The 18,998-nt window shown below is 40.5% G+C and overlaps 1 protein-coding gene across 9 annotated transcripts in view; it reads left to right on the top strand.

The window, feature by feature from the left end:
- Unc13b (unc-13 homolog B) overlaps positions 1–18,998 on the top strand; it is a 211,220-nt gene that overhangs the window by 38,498 nt on the left and 153,724 nt on the right. For 8 of the 9 annotated variants that reach the window (XM_031377182.1, XM_031377174.1, XM_031377175.1 and 5 more), the window contains exons 3-6: positions 2,669–2,768; positions 6,220–6,337; positions 7,305–7,428; positions 10,945–11,018. In XM_031377182.1, the coding sequence (XP_031233042.1) occupies positions 2,669–2,768; positions 6,220–6,337; positions 7,305–7,428; positions 10,945–11,018 (416 nt within the window). Of the gene's footprint in view, positions 1–2,668; positions 2,769–6,219; positions 6,338–7,304; positions 7,429–10,944; positions 11,019–18,998 lie in introns of those variants that run through there. The other variant, XM_031377181.1, reaches the window with a different exon arrangement.

Below are 18,998 nucleotides of genomic sequence, written 5' to 3' on the forward strand. Positions count from 1 at the left end.
TCTCTCTTGCCAACACAATTATACTGTACTATACTTTAAATATTTTTATTTTAATTAATTTTATGTTCTCTTTTCTGTGTGTATGTGTGTGTGCCTATGCATGCTCATGCCACAGCATGGGTGTGGAGTTAGAGGATAACTTTTGGAAGTGAGTTCTGACCTTTGCCCATATGGGTTCTAGGAATCAAATTTAGGATTAAGGTTGCTAGTTTTGGTGGCATGCACCCTTGTCTACCAAAATCATCTTTAAATTTATTTTTAGATTTAAGTTTCTTTGTGAGATGGGTCTTACGTAGCCCAGGGTGGCCTTGAAGTTGCTATATAGCTAAAGATGACTTTGAACTTCAGATCACCTTGTCCTCCCCTTCATAGTGCTGGGATCATAGGTGTGTGCCACCATTCCTGGTGTGTAGTGCTGGGATATCAAACCTGGGGTTTATGCATCCTAGATAAGTACTTTGTAAATCCCCTTTATTTATTTATTTATTTATTTATTTATTTATTTATTTTTAAAACAGGGTGTCACTCAGTAGTGGAGGCTGTGTGGCCCCAGATGGATTTTGTTTTTCAGAATTCTGCCTCAGCTACCTGTTGTAATTATAAACATGAGCCACCATCCTTAGGTAGAATATTTTACAAGATTATAGTGAGATGAAAAAAAAAACCTATACAAACTTTAAAAAAATATTGGCCAGGTATGGTTGCACATATGTTTAATTCCACTACTCAGAGGCAGAGGCAGGAGAATCTAATGAAGATCAGCATGGTCTTCATATCTAGTTCCAGGACATGGAGAGCTACCTAGAGAGACCCGATTTCTGCAGAGAAGAAAGGATCATCATTAGCATCATGTGTGTACACCTGTGTACATGGATGCCAGATGTGACCTTGAACCTCTTTCTCAAATTGCTTTCCACTTCAGTTCTTTGAGACAGGGTCTCTCAGTGAACTTGGAGCTCCCCAGTTGACTAGACTGGATGGTTAGCAAGGCCCTGGGTCGTCCTATTTCTGGCTTCCAACTGCTAGGATTGTTAAGTGTGTACCACGCAGCCTAGAAAAAGATTTAAATTTTGTCTAACCTTGGGACCTCACATGCTAGGAAGATGCTCTGCCACTTAGCCCTGTCCCCAGCTCAAGTTTAAGATCTTACGATACAAAATGTACTGCAGGTTTCAGAAGTACAGCTGGGTGCTCCTGATATTGGCTGGCATGTGTGAGACCCTCTAGAGCTCGGTTATAGACATGTTACCTTCTCTCCTTTCATGAAGATGCTCGGTATCTGAACTCAGGTCCTCACGCTTGGGCAATAAGCATTTGGCATTTTACTCACTGAGCCATCTCCCCATTTCTTTGTTTCGGCTTTTGAGATAGTCTTGCTTTGTAGCCTAGGCTGGCCTGAAATGTGAGCTCTTCCTGCCTCAGTCTTCTCATCTGGATAAAACCACATACCTTTGAAATGATAAGCAAGCATGGCAGTACCCATTTTCTCACACTATCTAGATAATTTTTTTTTTTTAGATTTATTTATTATTATAAATAAGTACACTGTAGCTGTCTTTAGACTCACCAGAAGAGGGCATCAGATCTCATTACAGATGGTTGTGAGCCACCATGTGGTTGCTGGGATTTGAACTGAGGACCTTCAGAAGAGCAGTCAGTGCTCTTACCCGCTGAGCCATCTTGCCAGCCCTAGATAATTGTTTTAAGCAGTATTTGACATTTTGATGAGTTAACAAGATAGCTTTTTTCCTGTCATGAAATGTTTTTCTTAGTACAAAAAGCAAACCATCAGGCCACATATAGTTGTACATGGTTGTACATGGTTGTACATGGTTGTACACTAAGTAGGCTGAAACAGGAGAGTTTTGAGTTCAAAGTCAGTATAGTGAATTTTAAGACAGTCTGGATTGCATAGTCAGTCTATTTAGTATAAACATGCAGGGGTTTAGATCTGAGGTTTCAGATTTAGGTTATTCCCTTTGATTTCTCTCTCAGAGAATTTTCTTTTCTCAACTTTATGATAATGTCTCTTTTCATGTGAACTATAGATCAAGCTTGAAATCCAGTTCTTTGATAACAGTTTCCCCTTCAGTTCATATCCTTATCAAGGGCTCTTACCCAGCTGTTACCCCTTTCTGTATTCTATTCACACACACACACACACACACACACACACACACACACACACACACACACACACAAACACACACGTATTTTTTGGGAGAATCTCATGTAGCCAAGCTGGCTTTGAGTTGGCTGTGTAGCTCCTGATTTACCTTTGTCTCCTGAGTGGTCCTGAGATTGTAATCATAATCATATCTCCCCCCTAAATATGTGTCTTACAATTCTGCTGTGCCTTGAATTATACAACACATAGCTTTAGTTTTAATTGCACATTTAATTTGCTATCACTTAATTCCATCTCTCTTTTTAAGATTTATGTGTATGGGTGTTTTCTTGTATGTCTGTCCATGCACCACATGTGTGCCTGGTGCCCGTGGAAGTAAGCAGAGGATGCCAGATCCCCTGGATGGGCCTCTTCCTCTTGAAGAGTGGCCACTGCTCTTGAATACACTCTCCAGCCTATGGTAGTACATAATTTTAGGGGCTTTGTGAAAGTGGGTAATCTGAATAATATTAACATTTGTTTTTTTGTAATTTTTCAAAGATAAATTTAACACATACGTGACTCTGAAAGTCCAGAATGTGAAGAGCACAACTGTAGCAGTTCGTGGTGATCAGCCTTCCTGGGAGCAAGATTTCATGTTGTAAGCACTTTGCTGAAGTGTTTGTCTATACATCCTGTCATGGTCATAAGTCAGTGATGTCCAATGAGACAATTCAATTACCCAGTCTGTGTATGCCAGTGATGTATTAACGTGCCAACAATGCTATGTATTTTTTTAGTCTGTAGAGTTAGAGAAGCAAGTGAGGCTTGTAATGAAGTACATTGCAGTTTTTTTTTCTTTCATTGATTCATAATTAATTCTCAGAGATGAATGGTGAATATGTGTAACCCTGAGGTAACCTAATGAGTTGAGAATACTGCCTGCTCAGATTTTTTTCACAGGTCAGAATTCAGATGCAGTCCAGTGCATTTATATCCAGTCCTAATATCAAATGAAACTTTGTCTTTGATTTTTAGAGGTTCTCAAAGGAAATGTGGCCATGTGTGTTCTAGACTGTATATATACCTAAATTATTTCCTAAGAGCACGACTTCTAAAACTTTTTCCTTATAAGTCAAGCATTTACAATAATACGTTTAACATTTTAGGGCATAGGATATAGCGCAGTCTATAAAATATTTGCTTGGCGTGCTAGAGGCCTTGGGTTCTATCCCTAGCACCCCATTTCCCTCCTGCCTCAGTTGTCCAAGAGCTACAATAACAAGCATGTTTCTTTTTTTTTTTGAATTATTTATTTATTTTATGTATTTGAGTACACTGTCACTGTCTTTAGACACACCAGAAGAGGGCATCGGATTCCATTACAGATGGTTGTGAGCCACCATGTGGTTGCTGGGAATTGAACTCAGGACCTCTAGAAGAGCAGTCAGTGCTCTTAACCACTGAGCCATCTCTCCAGCCCAACAAGCATGTTTCACCATACCCAGCTTATGTTGTTTATATTTAATATTTTTATATTTCTGTATCTTGTAGCACTTATAATTATTCATTTTTATTATTTGAGGATCAAACTCAGGGCCTATGCATGTTAGGTAAGAACTCCACCACTGAGCTATATTTTCTAGCCTTTAGATTGTTCATTATTTAAAGATGACATTTCACTTATTGGTATGAGTGTTCTTGGCTCAGAATGTTGTATACACATGTTCCCATATGGCCTTGATTGAGTTAATTAAGAAAGAAAAGAAATTTCCTCTGGGATCTGAGGATAAGCATAGAGTTCTGACTTTTTGATTATATGTTCTGAGCATACATACATGAGAGGAGAGGCTCCTCATAGAAATCTGTGAAGAATAGATTTTTTTTCCTCTATCTATGTCAAGCTGTTAAAGAATTTGGGCTATTTCTTTTATCTGGTAGCTTGAGATGCAAATTAGGAATTACATTGGGATTATCATGTATGTATCTCCACCAAAAAATTTCCTTTTTAGATTTAAATGAAAGACACTTCACATAGGTTTGCAGATGTTGCACATACTTTCATAGTCTGCTTCATTAGATGAATAAATTATGTGATGAAAAGCTCAGTTTCCCCACTGTGAACAGCCTAATTTATTGGTTGAGTTAAGTACCTAGCCTGTGTCTTTGGACACATTTCCAGAAACCTTGGAAAATTTCTGGAGACAAGAACTGGTCTGATGTTACATGTCTTTCCCAAAATACCAATTTTATATATATATACACAAACATAAGTGCTTGGAAAATATTAATTGAAAAAGAAATGAGCTCATCGATATACTCTGTGCTCTACTGCATTTGCAAAGGGAATGTTTTTTCTTGCTTTATATACTTACAACATAGTTGGCATGATTTCTGTGTCTGTAGGTCCACACTCCTGTGCATTTGAGACCGTTTGTCTTACAGGATGACAGAGAGGCCAAGCTTTTTCTAAAGCACACACTTAATACTCACTGTGATGAGTAGCACATATTTTTCTGGGTAATGTTTTTCTGAATTGTATATTTATAGCAACCATTTCTCACCTTCTTGCCTTTCTCTTCAAATCACCTTGTGTTTCAACAAAAGCTTTCTGGAGAACATTCTTAGCACTAACATATGATTTTTTTTTTGTTGTACCCTAACATTGTGGTTGTACTTGTGATAGTCCTTCTAAGCCAGTGTTCTGCCATATTTGACACTGCTTTTATTTATGCTTTTTCACTGCTGGAGATGGAGCCCAGGGCCTCCCACACGGTAGACAGCTACTCTATTATCCAGCCCCCCACTAAAGCCATGTGTACTCAGGACCCCTTTTCTTCCTGCCTGCTATTTCATAAATCTTGTAAACAAGACTTTTCTTCCTGAAAGTTCCCTGTATGTATTCCACAGATGTAAGTTAAGGCTATGGTAGTACTAATAATAAAACATAAGGTTACGCACTGCAGTAGAAGTCTAGGCAGGCCTGAAACTAATGCCTGGATCACTTGCCCTTATGTTTTTGTGATGCTGCATTATCTCCAGAAGGCAGAAGATAAACAAAGGTCCTTTACATCCTTTCTTCTTGAGAACCTTCCTCCCTACTTTTCTCCATTTTTTCACCTTTACTGAGGTATACTCAGTATATAAAACTAGATCTGTTATATACACAGCGTGGGGATACTGAGCACACATATGCACTTGATTACCATCACCATATTCAAGGTAGTACATCTTCCATTACCTCCAACAGTTTCTTTGTGAATCAGCCCCCAACTTTGGTGCTAACCACACTTAAAATGAAGTTTATTCTATTAAAAAGTTTTCTTTATTTAGAACTGGGGACAGAACTCAGTGCCTTGTGCATGCTAGACAAGTATTCTACCACTGAACTGTCCAGCCACCCCCAATAAAATTTCAAGTTTACAATAACTTTTTGTTAACAGTAGGTACTGTGTTGTATATCAGGTTTCTAGAACTTTTCCTTTCTTTTCTTTTCTTTCTTTTCTTTTTTTTTTTCGAGACAAGGTTTCTCTGTATAGCCCTGGCTATCCTGGAACTCACTCTGTAGATCAGGCTGGCATAGAACTCAGAAATCCGCCTGCCTCTGCCTCCCAAGTGCTAGGATTTAGAACTTTTCTTGAATCATATAATAAATGCATTTTTTGGAAACTCTATCTGAAACAGTAGCAATAAAATATAACAACAAATTAATTATCTTCTTTCCTCCCTCCTGCCATCCCTCCCTCTGTTCTACCCCCAGTCCTTCTCTCCCTCCTTCTCCTCCCTCTTTCAGTTTCCTTCCCTCATTCTTCTCTATCTTCCAGAGTTTATGTAGTACTGGCTGGCTTTGAACTTGTAGTTCTCTGGTCTCAGCCTTCTGAATTCTGGAATTCTGGGCATATACCACCATGTCCAGCTGTAAAAGTATTATTCTGTGGATACGTGTTAGAAATCTAAAGAGTACTTGCAGCATTGAGGGATACTTTGATTTTCCTTAAAGTAAGGGACTAGTGAAAATTGTTCAAGGCTAGCAAAACAGGGAATTACAGTATTTTCTTTCTTGTTATCTAGCTTTCCTCAAAGGACTCCTTTTTTTTTTTTTTTTCCATTAGTGAGATCAGTCGTCTGGACCTGGGCCTCAGTGTGGAGGTGTGGAACAAAGGACTGATATGGGACACAATGGTGGGCACCGTGTGGATCGCACTGAAGACAATCCGTCAGTCAGATGAGGTTAGTTAGTGCACTGCCTTCCCTCATCATAGCTCCACCTCAGCTGATATTTATTCATGCAAACCTGGTCTTTTCTTAGTAGAGGACACATGCCTGCACCATTTTTCACCTCTCCCAAAGGCTTAGGGGTTGTCTCTAAGCTGCTCTTCCCTATGTCCTCTGGCTGATCTTGGAGATTCCTCAGCACCTCTTAATCCTATCAGAAAGATAGTCTTGTCTGAGAAATATGTATGTGGTCTCTAATTCTCATCTTAGATACTGTCCTGGGAAGAACACCATTAAACTTCCTTAGCCAATTGGCTGGATACTATTTTGGGGCCTATTTTTCTAAGCTACTCCCCAGGCAACTGGTTTCAGTTTTCTTCTGTGTATAACACTATTGGAGTTTATGGAATTACCAGATGTGGTTGGTAGGTATTTATATTGTGTCTACTCACATCACGATTTCCCCGTTGGCTTTGTTCTTACATAGAAGTGACTCCTACTGTTCAGATTGACTGTGCTCTAGAAACTATCTCTGGAAAGGGCATTGACCTCATTGTCTATATTTCTTTGAGTTCTAAGTCTCTACGACTCTAGGCAGAGGTATAGCTCATTTCATGGCAGCTCTATTCAATTCTGTTTACCAGTAACACAGTCCTTAAGAACCATGAGATTGAGTGTTGGTCCGTATGGACCAACTTTACTTTAAAGCCCAGTACTCTGGAAGTCGCCCTTACCAGGACTGCACAGTTGAACAGTGAAAGCTGCCTGGGGTCCTTATCTCAGCAAAGGCGAGAACAGAGCCGCAGAATGAGTGCTGAGAGTGGGCTTTTGTCCTTTTGCTTTGTTTTGTTTTCCTCTTCATTATCAGGATGTGAGTGGTCTGAAGCTCTTGAAGAAGGGAATTCAGAGCAAAACACCTGATCCGGAACCACCAATGGAGCCAAGAAAGCTTAACAATTAATCTTAGACCTTTGTTTCCTAGGAAGGGCCTGGGGAGTGGTCTACACTGGAGGCAGAGACATTAATGAAAGGTGATGAGATCTGTGGAACTAAAAACCCAACTCCTCATAAGATCTTGCTTGATACAAGATTTGAGCTGCCCTTTGGTGAGTCTGTTTTGATAATCATTAAAGACTGACGTAGTCCTTTGTAAGGACACCATTTGAGACTGTCTGTTAGCTGTTTGGTCAGTGGCTATCTTGTTTTCTCAGGCATGTTCTCTGGAGACGTATATGTTCATCCATTCTTCCCAATGACAGTTAGCTCAAGATGAAGTCGAGTATGTTGATTTTCATTACAGATTGTACATTATCTGGGCCTGGTGGCTCATGCCTGCAATCCCAGCACTCTACAAGCTGAGTCAGGAGGAGCCTCAGAAATGTAAGGCCAGCTTAGTGTACTCAGCAAGCTCTAGGTAGGGCTACACAGTGAGATTCTACTTGCAAGCAAGCAAACACTGAACACTAAAAAAGTATACTCTGCAGTTTGTTATATTCTGTTAGTATTTACTAAATGACTTGGAATTTCTAATTTTTAGATTTATTTTTTTTAAAAACTTTAACATTACTATGTTTTGTTTTGGTAAAACTACAATTTGTCAATTTAAGATTGAAGAGCACTGAAAGTGGAGTATACTTAATTAATTTTTTAGATTTTTTTTTTTTAAGACTACTCTAAAGTCCAGGCTAACCTTGTTCTCACAACAGTCCTCCTGCCTCAGCCTCCAATGGTATGTATCTATATGGTAAACTTTAATATCTGTCTTGTTGATTAGAGCATTCACCTTCAATGAATTTATTCTGTAATCCTTTATTGATGGGCCTGCAGGATTTCTTTTTCTTTTTTTTTTCTTTGATGTCACATATTACTGTCACTAACAATGCTCTGTATTTTGTGATCCTTATGGGTCTTGGATAAAGGGTTTGTGTATTCTTACTTTCCATGGGCATTGCAGAATTATTTGGCAGAAAGGTTTCATAGTTTATGCTCTTACTACCTTTGTAATTTGTTTACGCCGGGGTGTCCAGCTTTTTGACATTGTGACTTACCATTGCCATCTCCAGATGAGTTGGGCTGCCTTCATAGCTATTCAGGGACACAGGCTGCACCTTACATATGACTAGAAATGTTATCTTCTGTTTACTTGACTTATTTTAGTATTCTTTAAGTTTTTGTCATTTGTATTACTGGTGTTCGCATTTACTATTATTGTGGCTCTTCATAATTCCAATTTATTTAGCCTTTTTTTTTTTAATCCCAGAGAGGGTCTTGTTATATAGCTCAAGCTTATAATCTTGCATCAATTATATTATCAACTTAAAACATTTTTTATTGACTCAAAAAGCAATACACACACACACACACACACACGCACACACACACACATATTCAGGGGGAAGTTTCTTATAATTTGATCAACTGATATTTGATTTTTGCAGGTTGATAATTTTCAGTGTTTTAAATATAAATGTACAATGGTTTTTTGCTTCATAACCATTTCATCTACTGATTACATAGTTAGGATATAAATGCTGCATTATTATTAAATCTCAGAATAAAGGCAACTGCAGCACAGAGTATTTAAATATTTTGTCTAAGGTAGCTATGAAGTGGTAAAAACAGAATTTAATTTTCCATGATCTTTCCTGGCAAGATGACATATGCCCGTAACCCCACCCAGTACTTGGGGGCTAAAGTGGGGAGGATCACTTGAGCTCAGGAGTTCAAGACTAGTGTAGGCAATACAATGAATCCTGTAAAGAAAAGGGAAGGAAAGAGGATGCAAAGAGGAAGGGAAGAGGTAAGGGTCTTGGTTCCAGAACCTAGGGCAGCCATGCTAGGCTCCTGTCTGTAAGCACACCGTAGCAGCTGTAATAGTGTCTGGCCTTGGAGCCTCTTCTTGAGCTGGATCCCAAGTTGGGCCTGTCACTGGACCTCCTTTCCCTCAGTCTCTTCTCCATTTTTGTCCCTGCAGTTCTTTAAGACAGGAACAATTCTGGGTCAGAGTTTTTGACTGTGGGATAGCAACTCCATCCCTCCACTTAATACCCCATCTTTCTACTGTAGATTGACTCTTCAAGTTTCCTCTCCCCACTGTTGGGCATTTCATCTAAGGTCCCTCCCTTTGAGTCCTGAGAGTCTCTCACCTCCCAAGTCTCTGGTATATTCTGGAGTGTCCCCCTACCTCCTACCTTCCAAGGCTGCCTGTTTTCTGTTCTTTCTGCTGTCCTTCAGGGTTTCACTCCTCTTCTTCTCCCCCACAATACTTGATCATGTTCCCCTTTTCCCCTCCCTGTCCTGTTTCCTGCCCAGGTCCCTCCCTCTCTATGCCCCTCCTGGTGATTGCCTTCTTCTCTCTCCCTTCCCAGTGGGATTGAGGCATCCTTTTGTAGATACTCACTAATAATCGGATATTAGCCAAAAGAGTATAGAATACCCAGGATACAATCCACAGAACTCAAGGTTAGCAAGCCCAATGGCTAACCTCTTTAGGTCTGAGTTTTCCTTCTTGAGCTTTTTTAGGGATGCTTTGTAGATACATACTGCTTAAATTGGGTTTTATCATGGAATGCTTTATGTTCTCCATCTATTGTGATGGGAAATTTTGCTGAGTATAGTTGTCTGGCATGGCATTTGGAGTCTGTAACACATCTATCTAGGCCTTTCTGTCTTTTAGAGTTTCTATTAAGAGTCAGGTGTTATTCTAATACATTAGCCCTTATTTAATACTTGGTATTTTTCCTTTATAGTTTTTAATATTCTTTCTTTGTTTTGTATGTTTAGTGTTTTGATTATTATGTGCTAAGATTTTTTTTTGGGGGGGTCATCCAGTCTATTTGGGGTATGCTTCTTTTTGTTTTTAAATTTTTTGAGGCAGGGTCTTACAATGTAGCTCCGGCTGTCCTGGAACTCACTATGTAGACCAGGCTGGCCTTGAACTTGACTAGATTCTCACATGGTAACTACCTGTGTGTGTGTGTGTGTGTGTGTGTGTGTGTGTGTGTGTGTGTATCTTTCTGTTTGTTTGAGACAAGGCTTCACTATGTTGGCTTGGAATTCTACGTGTCCAGACTGGGTTTGTACAAGTTTATTACTGAACTTGCCTTAGCCATCCAGTTGCCTTAGCCTACTGTATATTGAAATTACAAGTATACACTACTATGCTTGGCTGTATTTTTAATTTTTTGAAGGCAAAAGTATAAGTTTTAAGCATATCCCAGTTAAAAAGTATAAGTTTTATATCCCAAGGCATAGCTTTTCTTCTAATCTAGTCCTTTGGAGTGTTTGCTTTTGCTGAGTGGAAGTGTAGTTACATAAACTGTAATATTGGACTCATATTGATATCAGTTTGAATCATGGCTTCTCTGTGGAGGAACTCAGCCATAGATAGATGGTATATCCTCTCAGAGCTTTAGTTTCATCATTAAAAAAAAACAGGAATGGCCGTGTATTATATTGTCTTTCCAAAATAAAGTCAGTAATGTTCATGGCAACAAGTGAGTCACAGTTAATATTCATCTGTCACTACCACCTTTCTAACTATATTCATATGTCTAAATAAAGTATTATTTGCTGATGGCTATCTTTTGCCAGCTAACATCATTTGTTCTTTTTTATGGTAGACATCCCAGAGGAGGAAGCCAGATATTGGACCTACAAGTTGGAGCAAATCAATGCCTTGGCAGATGATAATGAGGTAGGAATGCTTTATTTGCAGTACTGAGAGATGGAGCAATCTCTGATCCATTCTAGACTGTCTCCATCGCCACTGTTGTTTCTCCCACTGTAGCTTGGACTGTGGTGCTAGACTGGCTCTGGACCATTAAGGAAGGAGCTGATAGCAGCCCCTCTTTGTTATACAGATGAGCAGCAGGTGTTCATCCTGTTTCTGTGCAGATTTTGGATATTATCCTTAGCTGTGTGCATGTTTTAGGAATGTTTAGAGTGTTACTTTTCTTGGTCTTGCTGTCATGACTATCTCCTGCTATGAGTCAGGTGTGTACAAAAGAAGACAGTCACCTCCATCTGGGGGATCAGAAATGGGAACAGTGCTTTTGTTATTGGCAGTATAAAGAAAAGAGGAATATGCTGGGCAGTGGTGGTGCACGCCTTTAATCCCAGCACTTGAGAGGCAGAGGCAGGGGGATTTCTGAGCTAGAGGCAAGCCTGGTCTACAGAGTGAGTTCCAGGACAGCCAGGGCTATACAGAGAAACCCTGTTTTGAAAAAGCCAGAAAAAAAAAGAAAAAAGAAAAGAGGAATGTCGCGACTGGTCTCGCCAGCAAGAACGACACGGCAACAGGATTCTTCTCAGGAGCACTTTATTGGGAGCTCCTCTTGAAGCTTGAAGCGAAGGACCCCCGATACCTTGGAGCTGCTGGCTTATATAGCCAGGCGAGACTGTCTGATTGGTGCACCTTGCAGACACCTCATTAACCTACCCCCGCTGGAGGGGGGCAAGCAATGTGTTATTGTCTGATTGGTTCAGTGCAAACACTTTATTAGCATATCCCCATCGGGAGGGGGAGAGCCGAAGTAGAGACTCATCACTGCTATCTCGCCTGCGCCAAGCGGTTGTTGACCGCCAATGGTACAAATTGCTTCTAAAAAGTTTCATAATGATCTTGAGAATTTATTTTTGTAATAAGATTTCTTTATATGGCCCTGGCTTTCCTTGAACTCATGATCCTCTTGTCTCAATCTTTCCACTACTGACATTATAAGGGTTCCTGTGCACTAACACCAAAGAAATAAGGTATTATTGTCCTTGAGGAAAGAGATTCTATGTTTGTGTAATCATTATGACATCTACTGCATTATAAGGACTCAAAGTTGATGTTTGCTGAAATAAAATTTATGCTATTAAAAAAATACAACATAAAGGGAAACACAAATTTGTTATAAGATAACAGTTGAATGTTATATTTTTAAACAGTGTCTAGGGGCTGGTGAGATGGCTCAGCGGATAAGAGCACCTAATGGTCTTCCGAAGATCCTGAGTTCAAATCCCAGCAACCATATGGTAGCTCACAATCACCCATAATGAGATCTGATGCCCTCTTCTAGCATGTCTGAAGACAGCCACAGTGTATTTATGTATAATAATAAATAAATCTTTGGGCTGGAGCGAGCGGAGTCTACTGAAGCAAGCAGGGTTGACTAGAGCGAGCAGAGGTCCTAAAAGTCAATTCCCAACAACCAGATGAAGGCTCACAACTATCTGTACAGTTACAGTGTGTACTCATATACATAAAATAAATAAATAAATCTTAAACAGTGTCTAATGTATCCCAGGCTGACCTGGGATATCAATATCTCTATCTCTGTCTGTCTGTCTGTCTGTCTGTCTGTCTGTCTATCACCTATAGATATAGATATATTGCACACATTTATAAACAACCTTGAAATATTGTTTACACTTTCTTAGTCTTTAAAAATAATTTGTTTCTATTTATGTGTGTGTGTAAGGACACACAGGGGTAGGCCTGATTAGGCCAGAGGGTCAGTTGGGTCCTCCATAGCTAGAGTTAAACATAGTTTAAGTTGCCTTGATGTAGGTGCTGGTAACCAAACTCCAGTCTTCTTGAAGAGCAGCAGGCTCTCGGTTGCTGAGGCATCTCTTCAGCTTCCTCAGTTTTATCTCATGTGAGGAGGCATCCTAGTTAAACTTAGCATGGTGCTGTGCACAAAAGCACCATGACCAGAGGCAGAGGCTTTGTTTCAGTTTACAGTTGTGGTCATTATCAAGAGAAGTTAGGGCAGGAACTCAAGCAGAGGCCATGGAGAAATGTGGCTCACTGGCTTCTTCAGCCCATTTTCTTATACCACTACCCGTCCAGGGATCCCACTGCCCACAATGGGTTAGGCTTTCCTCTATCAATTAATAATCAAGAAAACATCCTACAGACTTGCCTATAGGCATTCTGAAGGAGTCCACTCCCCAGCCCCCAACTGAGGGTCCTCTTCCTATTTGATTCTAGCTTGTATTAAGTTGACCAAAAAAGAAATAAAGGACATCAGGTGTTTGTTTGTTTGTTTGTTGTTGTAAGGTCTCACCAGCCTACTTTTTTAGTTGCTGTATTTTGTTAGGCATTTCTTAGCTTATTTTAAATAACCCCTTAAAAATATTCAGTGCTTTTGGAAGGTCGAGGTAAGATCAACATTTTAAGGTGGTTCTTATTTTTGTAAAAGGAGTTCAAGGTTAAACTGAAATACATTAGACCCTATTTTTTAAAAATTTCATTTCCTATGATATACAGTTATGTGTGTCAAAATAGTTCTTGGGAGACACTGTTAAAGCTGAGAAAAAAACCACTTGTATAACTGTCTGATTAACGCAAACTGTTTTCAGAATTGAACAAGGCACTGGACAGACAACTGGCTCCCTCTAAGTTGGAGTTTCAGAGAGCAACCCCTCACTGGCTTTTAGGTCTCTTTTATAGGCAAGAGTTAGGCTGGATAGAAAAAGCTGTTAGCACCCGGACAGAAGAATGGGGACTCGGGGCTCAAGGCTGCCTGTGGGGTACATAAGTGTGATAGAAACACCTGGACAGAAGAGTGAGGGCTCGGGGCTCAAGGCTACCTGTGGGGTACATAAGTGTGATAGAAACACCTGGACAGAAGAATGGGGACTCGGGGCTCAAGGCTGCCTGTGGAGTACATAAGTGTGATAGAAACACCTGGACAGAAGAATGGGGACTCGGGGCTCAAGGCTGCCTGTGGAGTAGAAGTGAAAGAATATATCATGTGGAAGGGGAGTTATCCCAGGTGCTCAGGAGCAAGACAAACAGGTGGGTATACATCATGGGGTTACAAGTCCTTAAACTCAGAAAGGAAACAAAACAGCGTAGGATGTCCCTGAAGCTAACCAGATTCACTAGGTTCTTCCGTTCCCAAGCGTATATAAACAGTAAGGGCTGCTGAGAATCACTGTCATGCAAGCTGAGATGTCTGGGAGAAACAGATACAAGTGGGCTGCCTGTGAGAGGCTCAGACCAACTTAGCTATCTGGAAAGGATGGTCTTCAACTTTTGTGATTTGTTACCCATTCTAGGTAGGCATTTAGTGATGCAGCTGTCCTCTGAGTCACAGCTGCTCCTATAAGTAATTCCTCACCCATATCCCTTTACGTAACCCCAATAAAATTCATTAGTTGAACTTTGGTAGTATTCTTATTTGGGCTCTTGGATGCCTATCTGGAAAAATAAACATTTGTTCACATCTCCCAAGAACAGTGTCACAACATCGTTCACAATAGCTGATGGGTAGAAATAACACACACACACACACACACACACACACACACACAAACAAACAAGTTCAGCAGGGCTGAGAAACATGGTTTGCAGGCTACATTAGTCTTAGGAAACAGACCTTCTTATAAGGTGTGGAGACTTAGTAACAACGTGTGACACTGTGGCTCCTCTTTTAGTTTCACAACATAACACACACATCTACTCACCTAGTTAGGGAACTCATGACTGACCAAAGTACACATGCCACTGAAGTCCAACTTGGTGTACCAGTGAGTTTTATTGGGGTTACTTACAAAAACAGAAATGACTCAAAGACAGCTGCATCACCAAGGCACACCCCAGCATGGGTTGACAACTCATAAAACCTGGGAACCTGGAGCACACTGCACAGCCTACAGGCAGCTCTATGGGTTGGAGAGAGCCCTTTCTAGGTGCTTTTGTTGATCTGAGCCTCTTCTAGGCAGCTCAGCTTGTTGATTTTCCTGGAAAGCTGGTCTGGTCTAAGAGTCTTTTTGCAGCGTGGCTCCCTTCAGGCTGAAAGGGACTCTCAGCTTTTACTGCTTACTTTGGCAGGGAAGGACCTAGAGAATCTGGTCAGTTTCAGGGACTTCCTGGAGCTATTTTGAGTTGTTATCTTTTTGTTTAAGGAGCTTCCCCGCAGCATGGGATGTTCCAATCTTGGAGGAAACTGTTAAATAACACCAGTATGGTTGTCCCTCTGACAATCCCTCCAGCCCCTTTTAACTAAGGATTTAATTGGGTATTTGCTTACAGTTTTAGGGTGTTAGTCCAGGGAGTGTGGTGGCAGGTAGACAGACAGGCATGACACTGGAATAGTAGCTGAGAGCTCACAATTGATCTGCAAATTGGAGGCAGAGAGAGGGAGGGAGAGAGGGAGAAAGACAGACAGAGAGAGACAGAGAGAGACAGACACAGAGAGACAGACAGAGAGACCAAGGCCAGAGAGACAGACAGAGATATAGACACTGACTGGACCTGGCTTGGGCTTTTAAAATGTCAAAACCCACCCCTGAGTGACACCTCTCCTCTAACAAGCCCACACCTCCTAATGCTTTTCAAACAGTTCCAGCAACTGTGGACCAAGCATTCAAATATATGAGCCTATGGATGCTACCACAATATGTCTTTTTTTCTTCTTATTTTGAGGATCTCAGTTTGTAACTGTAGCTGGCTTGGAGCTCAGCTATGTGGACCACACTGGCTTCCAACTCATAGAAATCCACCTCCCTCTGCATCTCAAGTGCTGGGATAAAGGTGTGTGTGCTACCACACCTGGCTGTCTTCATACGTCTTTAAAATTTACTTTATTACATCTTAATTTTGTGTGTGTATGTGTGCACAATAGAGTATATTTGGAGGTCAGAGGAGAACTTGCACCTTCTTTCACTATGTGTATTGGGGGTAGGGTGGAATGGGGTGGTTGTTGTTCTGTATGATACACACACACACACACACACACACACACACACACACACACACACACAACTTTAAAGCATGCTGGTTTGCAATTGATTTTGTAGCTATCCTCATGAGACTAAGGAAGTTTTGTTCCCTTTCTGATTTTGTCAACATGTTTGTCATGAAACCATGTGGGACTTTTAGCTAACATTCTTTTAGATCTACTAGATCATGATTGTTTTCCCTTTTGATCTGCTTAATGTGGCAGATTACATGACTGAAAATCTTCATATGTAGAACCGTCCTTGTGTTTAAAGTACACTTGGTCAAGATGTACGTACATTTACATATCAACATCTACAAATATGCACACATGTATGTATGATAGGCTTTTGCTTTCCCTTATTGACACAGATATAGGCCAGTTTAGACCAGATTAAAAGTAGTTAAAGCAGGTTTATTAGGAGGCAGCTCTCAGGTGGGCTCACTGATCTCACAGGTGGAGGTCAGTGAAGTCACACATCTAGGCTAAAGCGAAGGGTTTCACAGAGTTTGAGGAGTGATGATGTGCCAGCTAGGAGCTGGGATGGTGTCTACATGGTCAGAATCTGAGCCCCTGGTGGGCACTCTGTGGGTTGCTGGAAAGAGGAGGGGTTCGGGGGGAGACGAGGAGTGATGTTAGTCTGGAGCTTTCTCCAAGTGGTCAGGGTTGGGAGGAGGGCAGACAGGGTTTCCCAGCATGTGTAAGGATGAACAGGGGCTTCAACCTAACAATGTACATTCACATGTAAATACTATACACATATATAATCTGGGGATTTGGTTTAGAGTTTAGAGCTTGGTTTGTCATTTGCTTTTCTTATGCTCTCATTTTCTGTTTTTGTAATCTTTTCTTTTCCTTCTTTCTCTTTCTTCCTTTCTCCCTGCCTACCTCCCTCCCTCCCCCTCTCTCTTTCTTTCTTCCTTTCTTTCTTTTGAGATAGTGTTTCATGTACCCCAGGCTAGCCTCAGACTTCATGTTTAGCCAAAGCTGACCTCGAATCTTCCTGCTTTCATTTCCCAAGATTTTGGTATTATACATATTTGCTACCATGCCAGGGTGTAGATAGAGTTTAGCTTTTTTTTCTTTTTTGTATTTCGTTTTCCCTTAGCCAGTAAGTGGCTGTCTGGCTTGGTTGGTTGGTCAGTTATTTATTTATTTATTTATTTATAGTGCTAAGGATTCACCTTGGGCCTTTGACTTGCTAGACAGGCTTTTAGACTATTGAATCATATGCCTGTCCTCAATTTTTGTTGTTATTTTGTTTTTTTCGAGACAGGGTTTCCTCTGTGTAGCCCTCCCTGGCTGTACTAGAGATATACCTGCCTGTGTCTCCCAAGTTCTGGGATTAAAGGTGTGTGCCACCATTGCCTAGCCTTAAAATTTCTTTTTTTTTTTTTAAAGATTTATTTATTATATGTAAGTACACTGTAGCTGTCTTCAGACACACCAGAAGAGGGCGTCAGATCTCATTATAGATAGTTGTGAGCCACCATATGGTTGCTGGGATTTGAACTCAGGACCTCTGGAAGAGCAGTCAGTGCTCTTACCCGCTGAGCCATCTCTCCAGCTCCCCAATTTTTTTTAGATTTCTTTTATGTGTAGGAACATTTTATCTGTCTGTCTGTATGTGTACCACAAGCATACTTGCTGCTCATAGAGGTCAGAAGAAAGCATCAGATATCCTAGAACTGGATGGTTGTGAGTCACCACATATGAGCTGGGAATTGAACCCTGATCCTGTGAAAGAACAATGCATCTGAGAGATGCTCAGCCATCTTTCCAGCCCCTATTTATCCTTTTAAAAACAATCTTAATTTTATTAATTTTGATGTAGTTACCCGGACTTCAACTTTTTGTTTTGCGCCTAAAACAAGATTGATTACATGTAGCTTCTTGAAAATATCTACTTTGATATCTTATGTGTGAATTATTCTACTTTAATATTTAAATCTTGGGATTTCTTACTGTTAAGCCTGTGTCCTACCTATAAAACCATCATTATTGAAGAAATGCTGGAGGGATGGCTCAGCAGTCAGGAATACTAGTTGCTTTTCCAGAGGACCTGGGCTCAGTTCCTGGCACTCACATAGTGGTTTGTAACCATTTGTAATTCTGGTTCCAGGAGGCCTCTGCGGGTACCAGGCATGCATGTGGTGCACAGATATACATACAGATAAAACACCTTACACATGGAATAAAAAACCACTCCTCTTTATTTGTAGTGGTTATTATTAATAGTTGACTCCTCTGTCACTTTGGAGTGAGGTTCAACCTTGGATTGCTGAAAAGTTTTGTGGTTATCAGCTTTACTAATGCACTCCTACTATGTACATTGTGTCTGACTTTCTATGTTATCCACTGGAAATATTAATATAAGTATTCTTGTATTTATATTATGGTTTACAGCTTGTGAAATATACAAAAATTGCTTTGGATACAACTTCTTGAAATATCCTTAGCCATTGACATTCTTATTTATGTACAAGTCACCAAGTTTTGTCTAGATTATCTTAATAGACCACCCCATCTTCATTCCCTACATTTCATCTGTGTAACAGTTGGCACAGTCTTTTTTTTTTTTTTTAATTTTATGTCTGTGTACCACTTGCATGTCTGGTGCCTAAGGAGACAAGAAGAGGACATTCAGTCTTCTTTCTTTCTTTCTTTCTTTCTTTCTTTCTTTCTTTCTTTCTTTCTTTCTTTTATTTTATTAGATATTTTCTTTACCCACATGTCACATGATTTCTCCTTTCCCAGTTTCTCCTCAAAAAACCAAACCAAACCAAAACAAAAAACAACAAGAACAAACCCCTGTTCCCTCCCCCCTCCCCCTGCTTCCCACCCCACCCTCTCCCATTTCCTGGCCCTGGCATTCCCCTACACTGGGGCATCAAACCTTCACAGGGCCAAGGGCCTCTCCTCCCATTGATGACTGACTTGGCCATCCTCTGCTATACATA

This window comes from Mastomys coucha, unplaced genomic scaffold, assembly GCF_008632895.1.
Source record: "Mastomys coucha isolate ucsf_1 unplaced genomic scaffold, UCSF_Mcou_1 pScaffold18, whole genome shotgun sequence".
Classification (NCBI taxonomy): domain Eukaryota; kingdom Metazoa; phylum Chordata; class Mammalia; order Rodentia; family Muridae; genus Mastomys; species Mastomys coucha.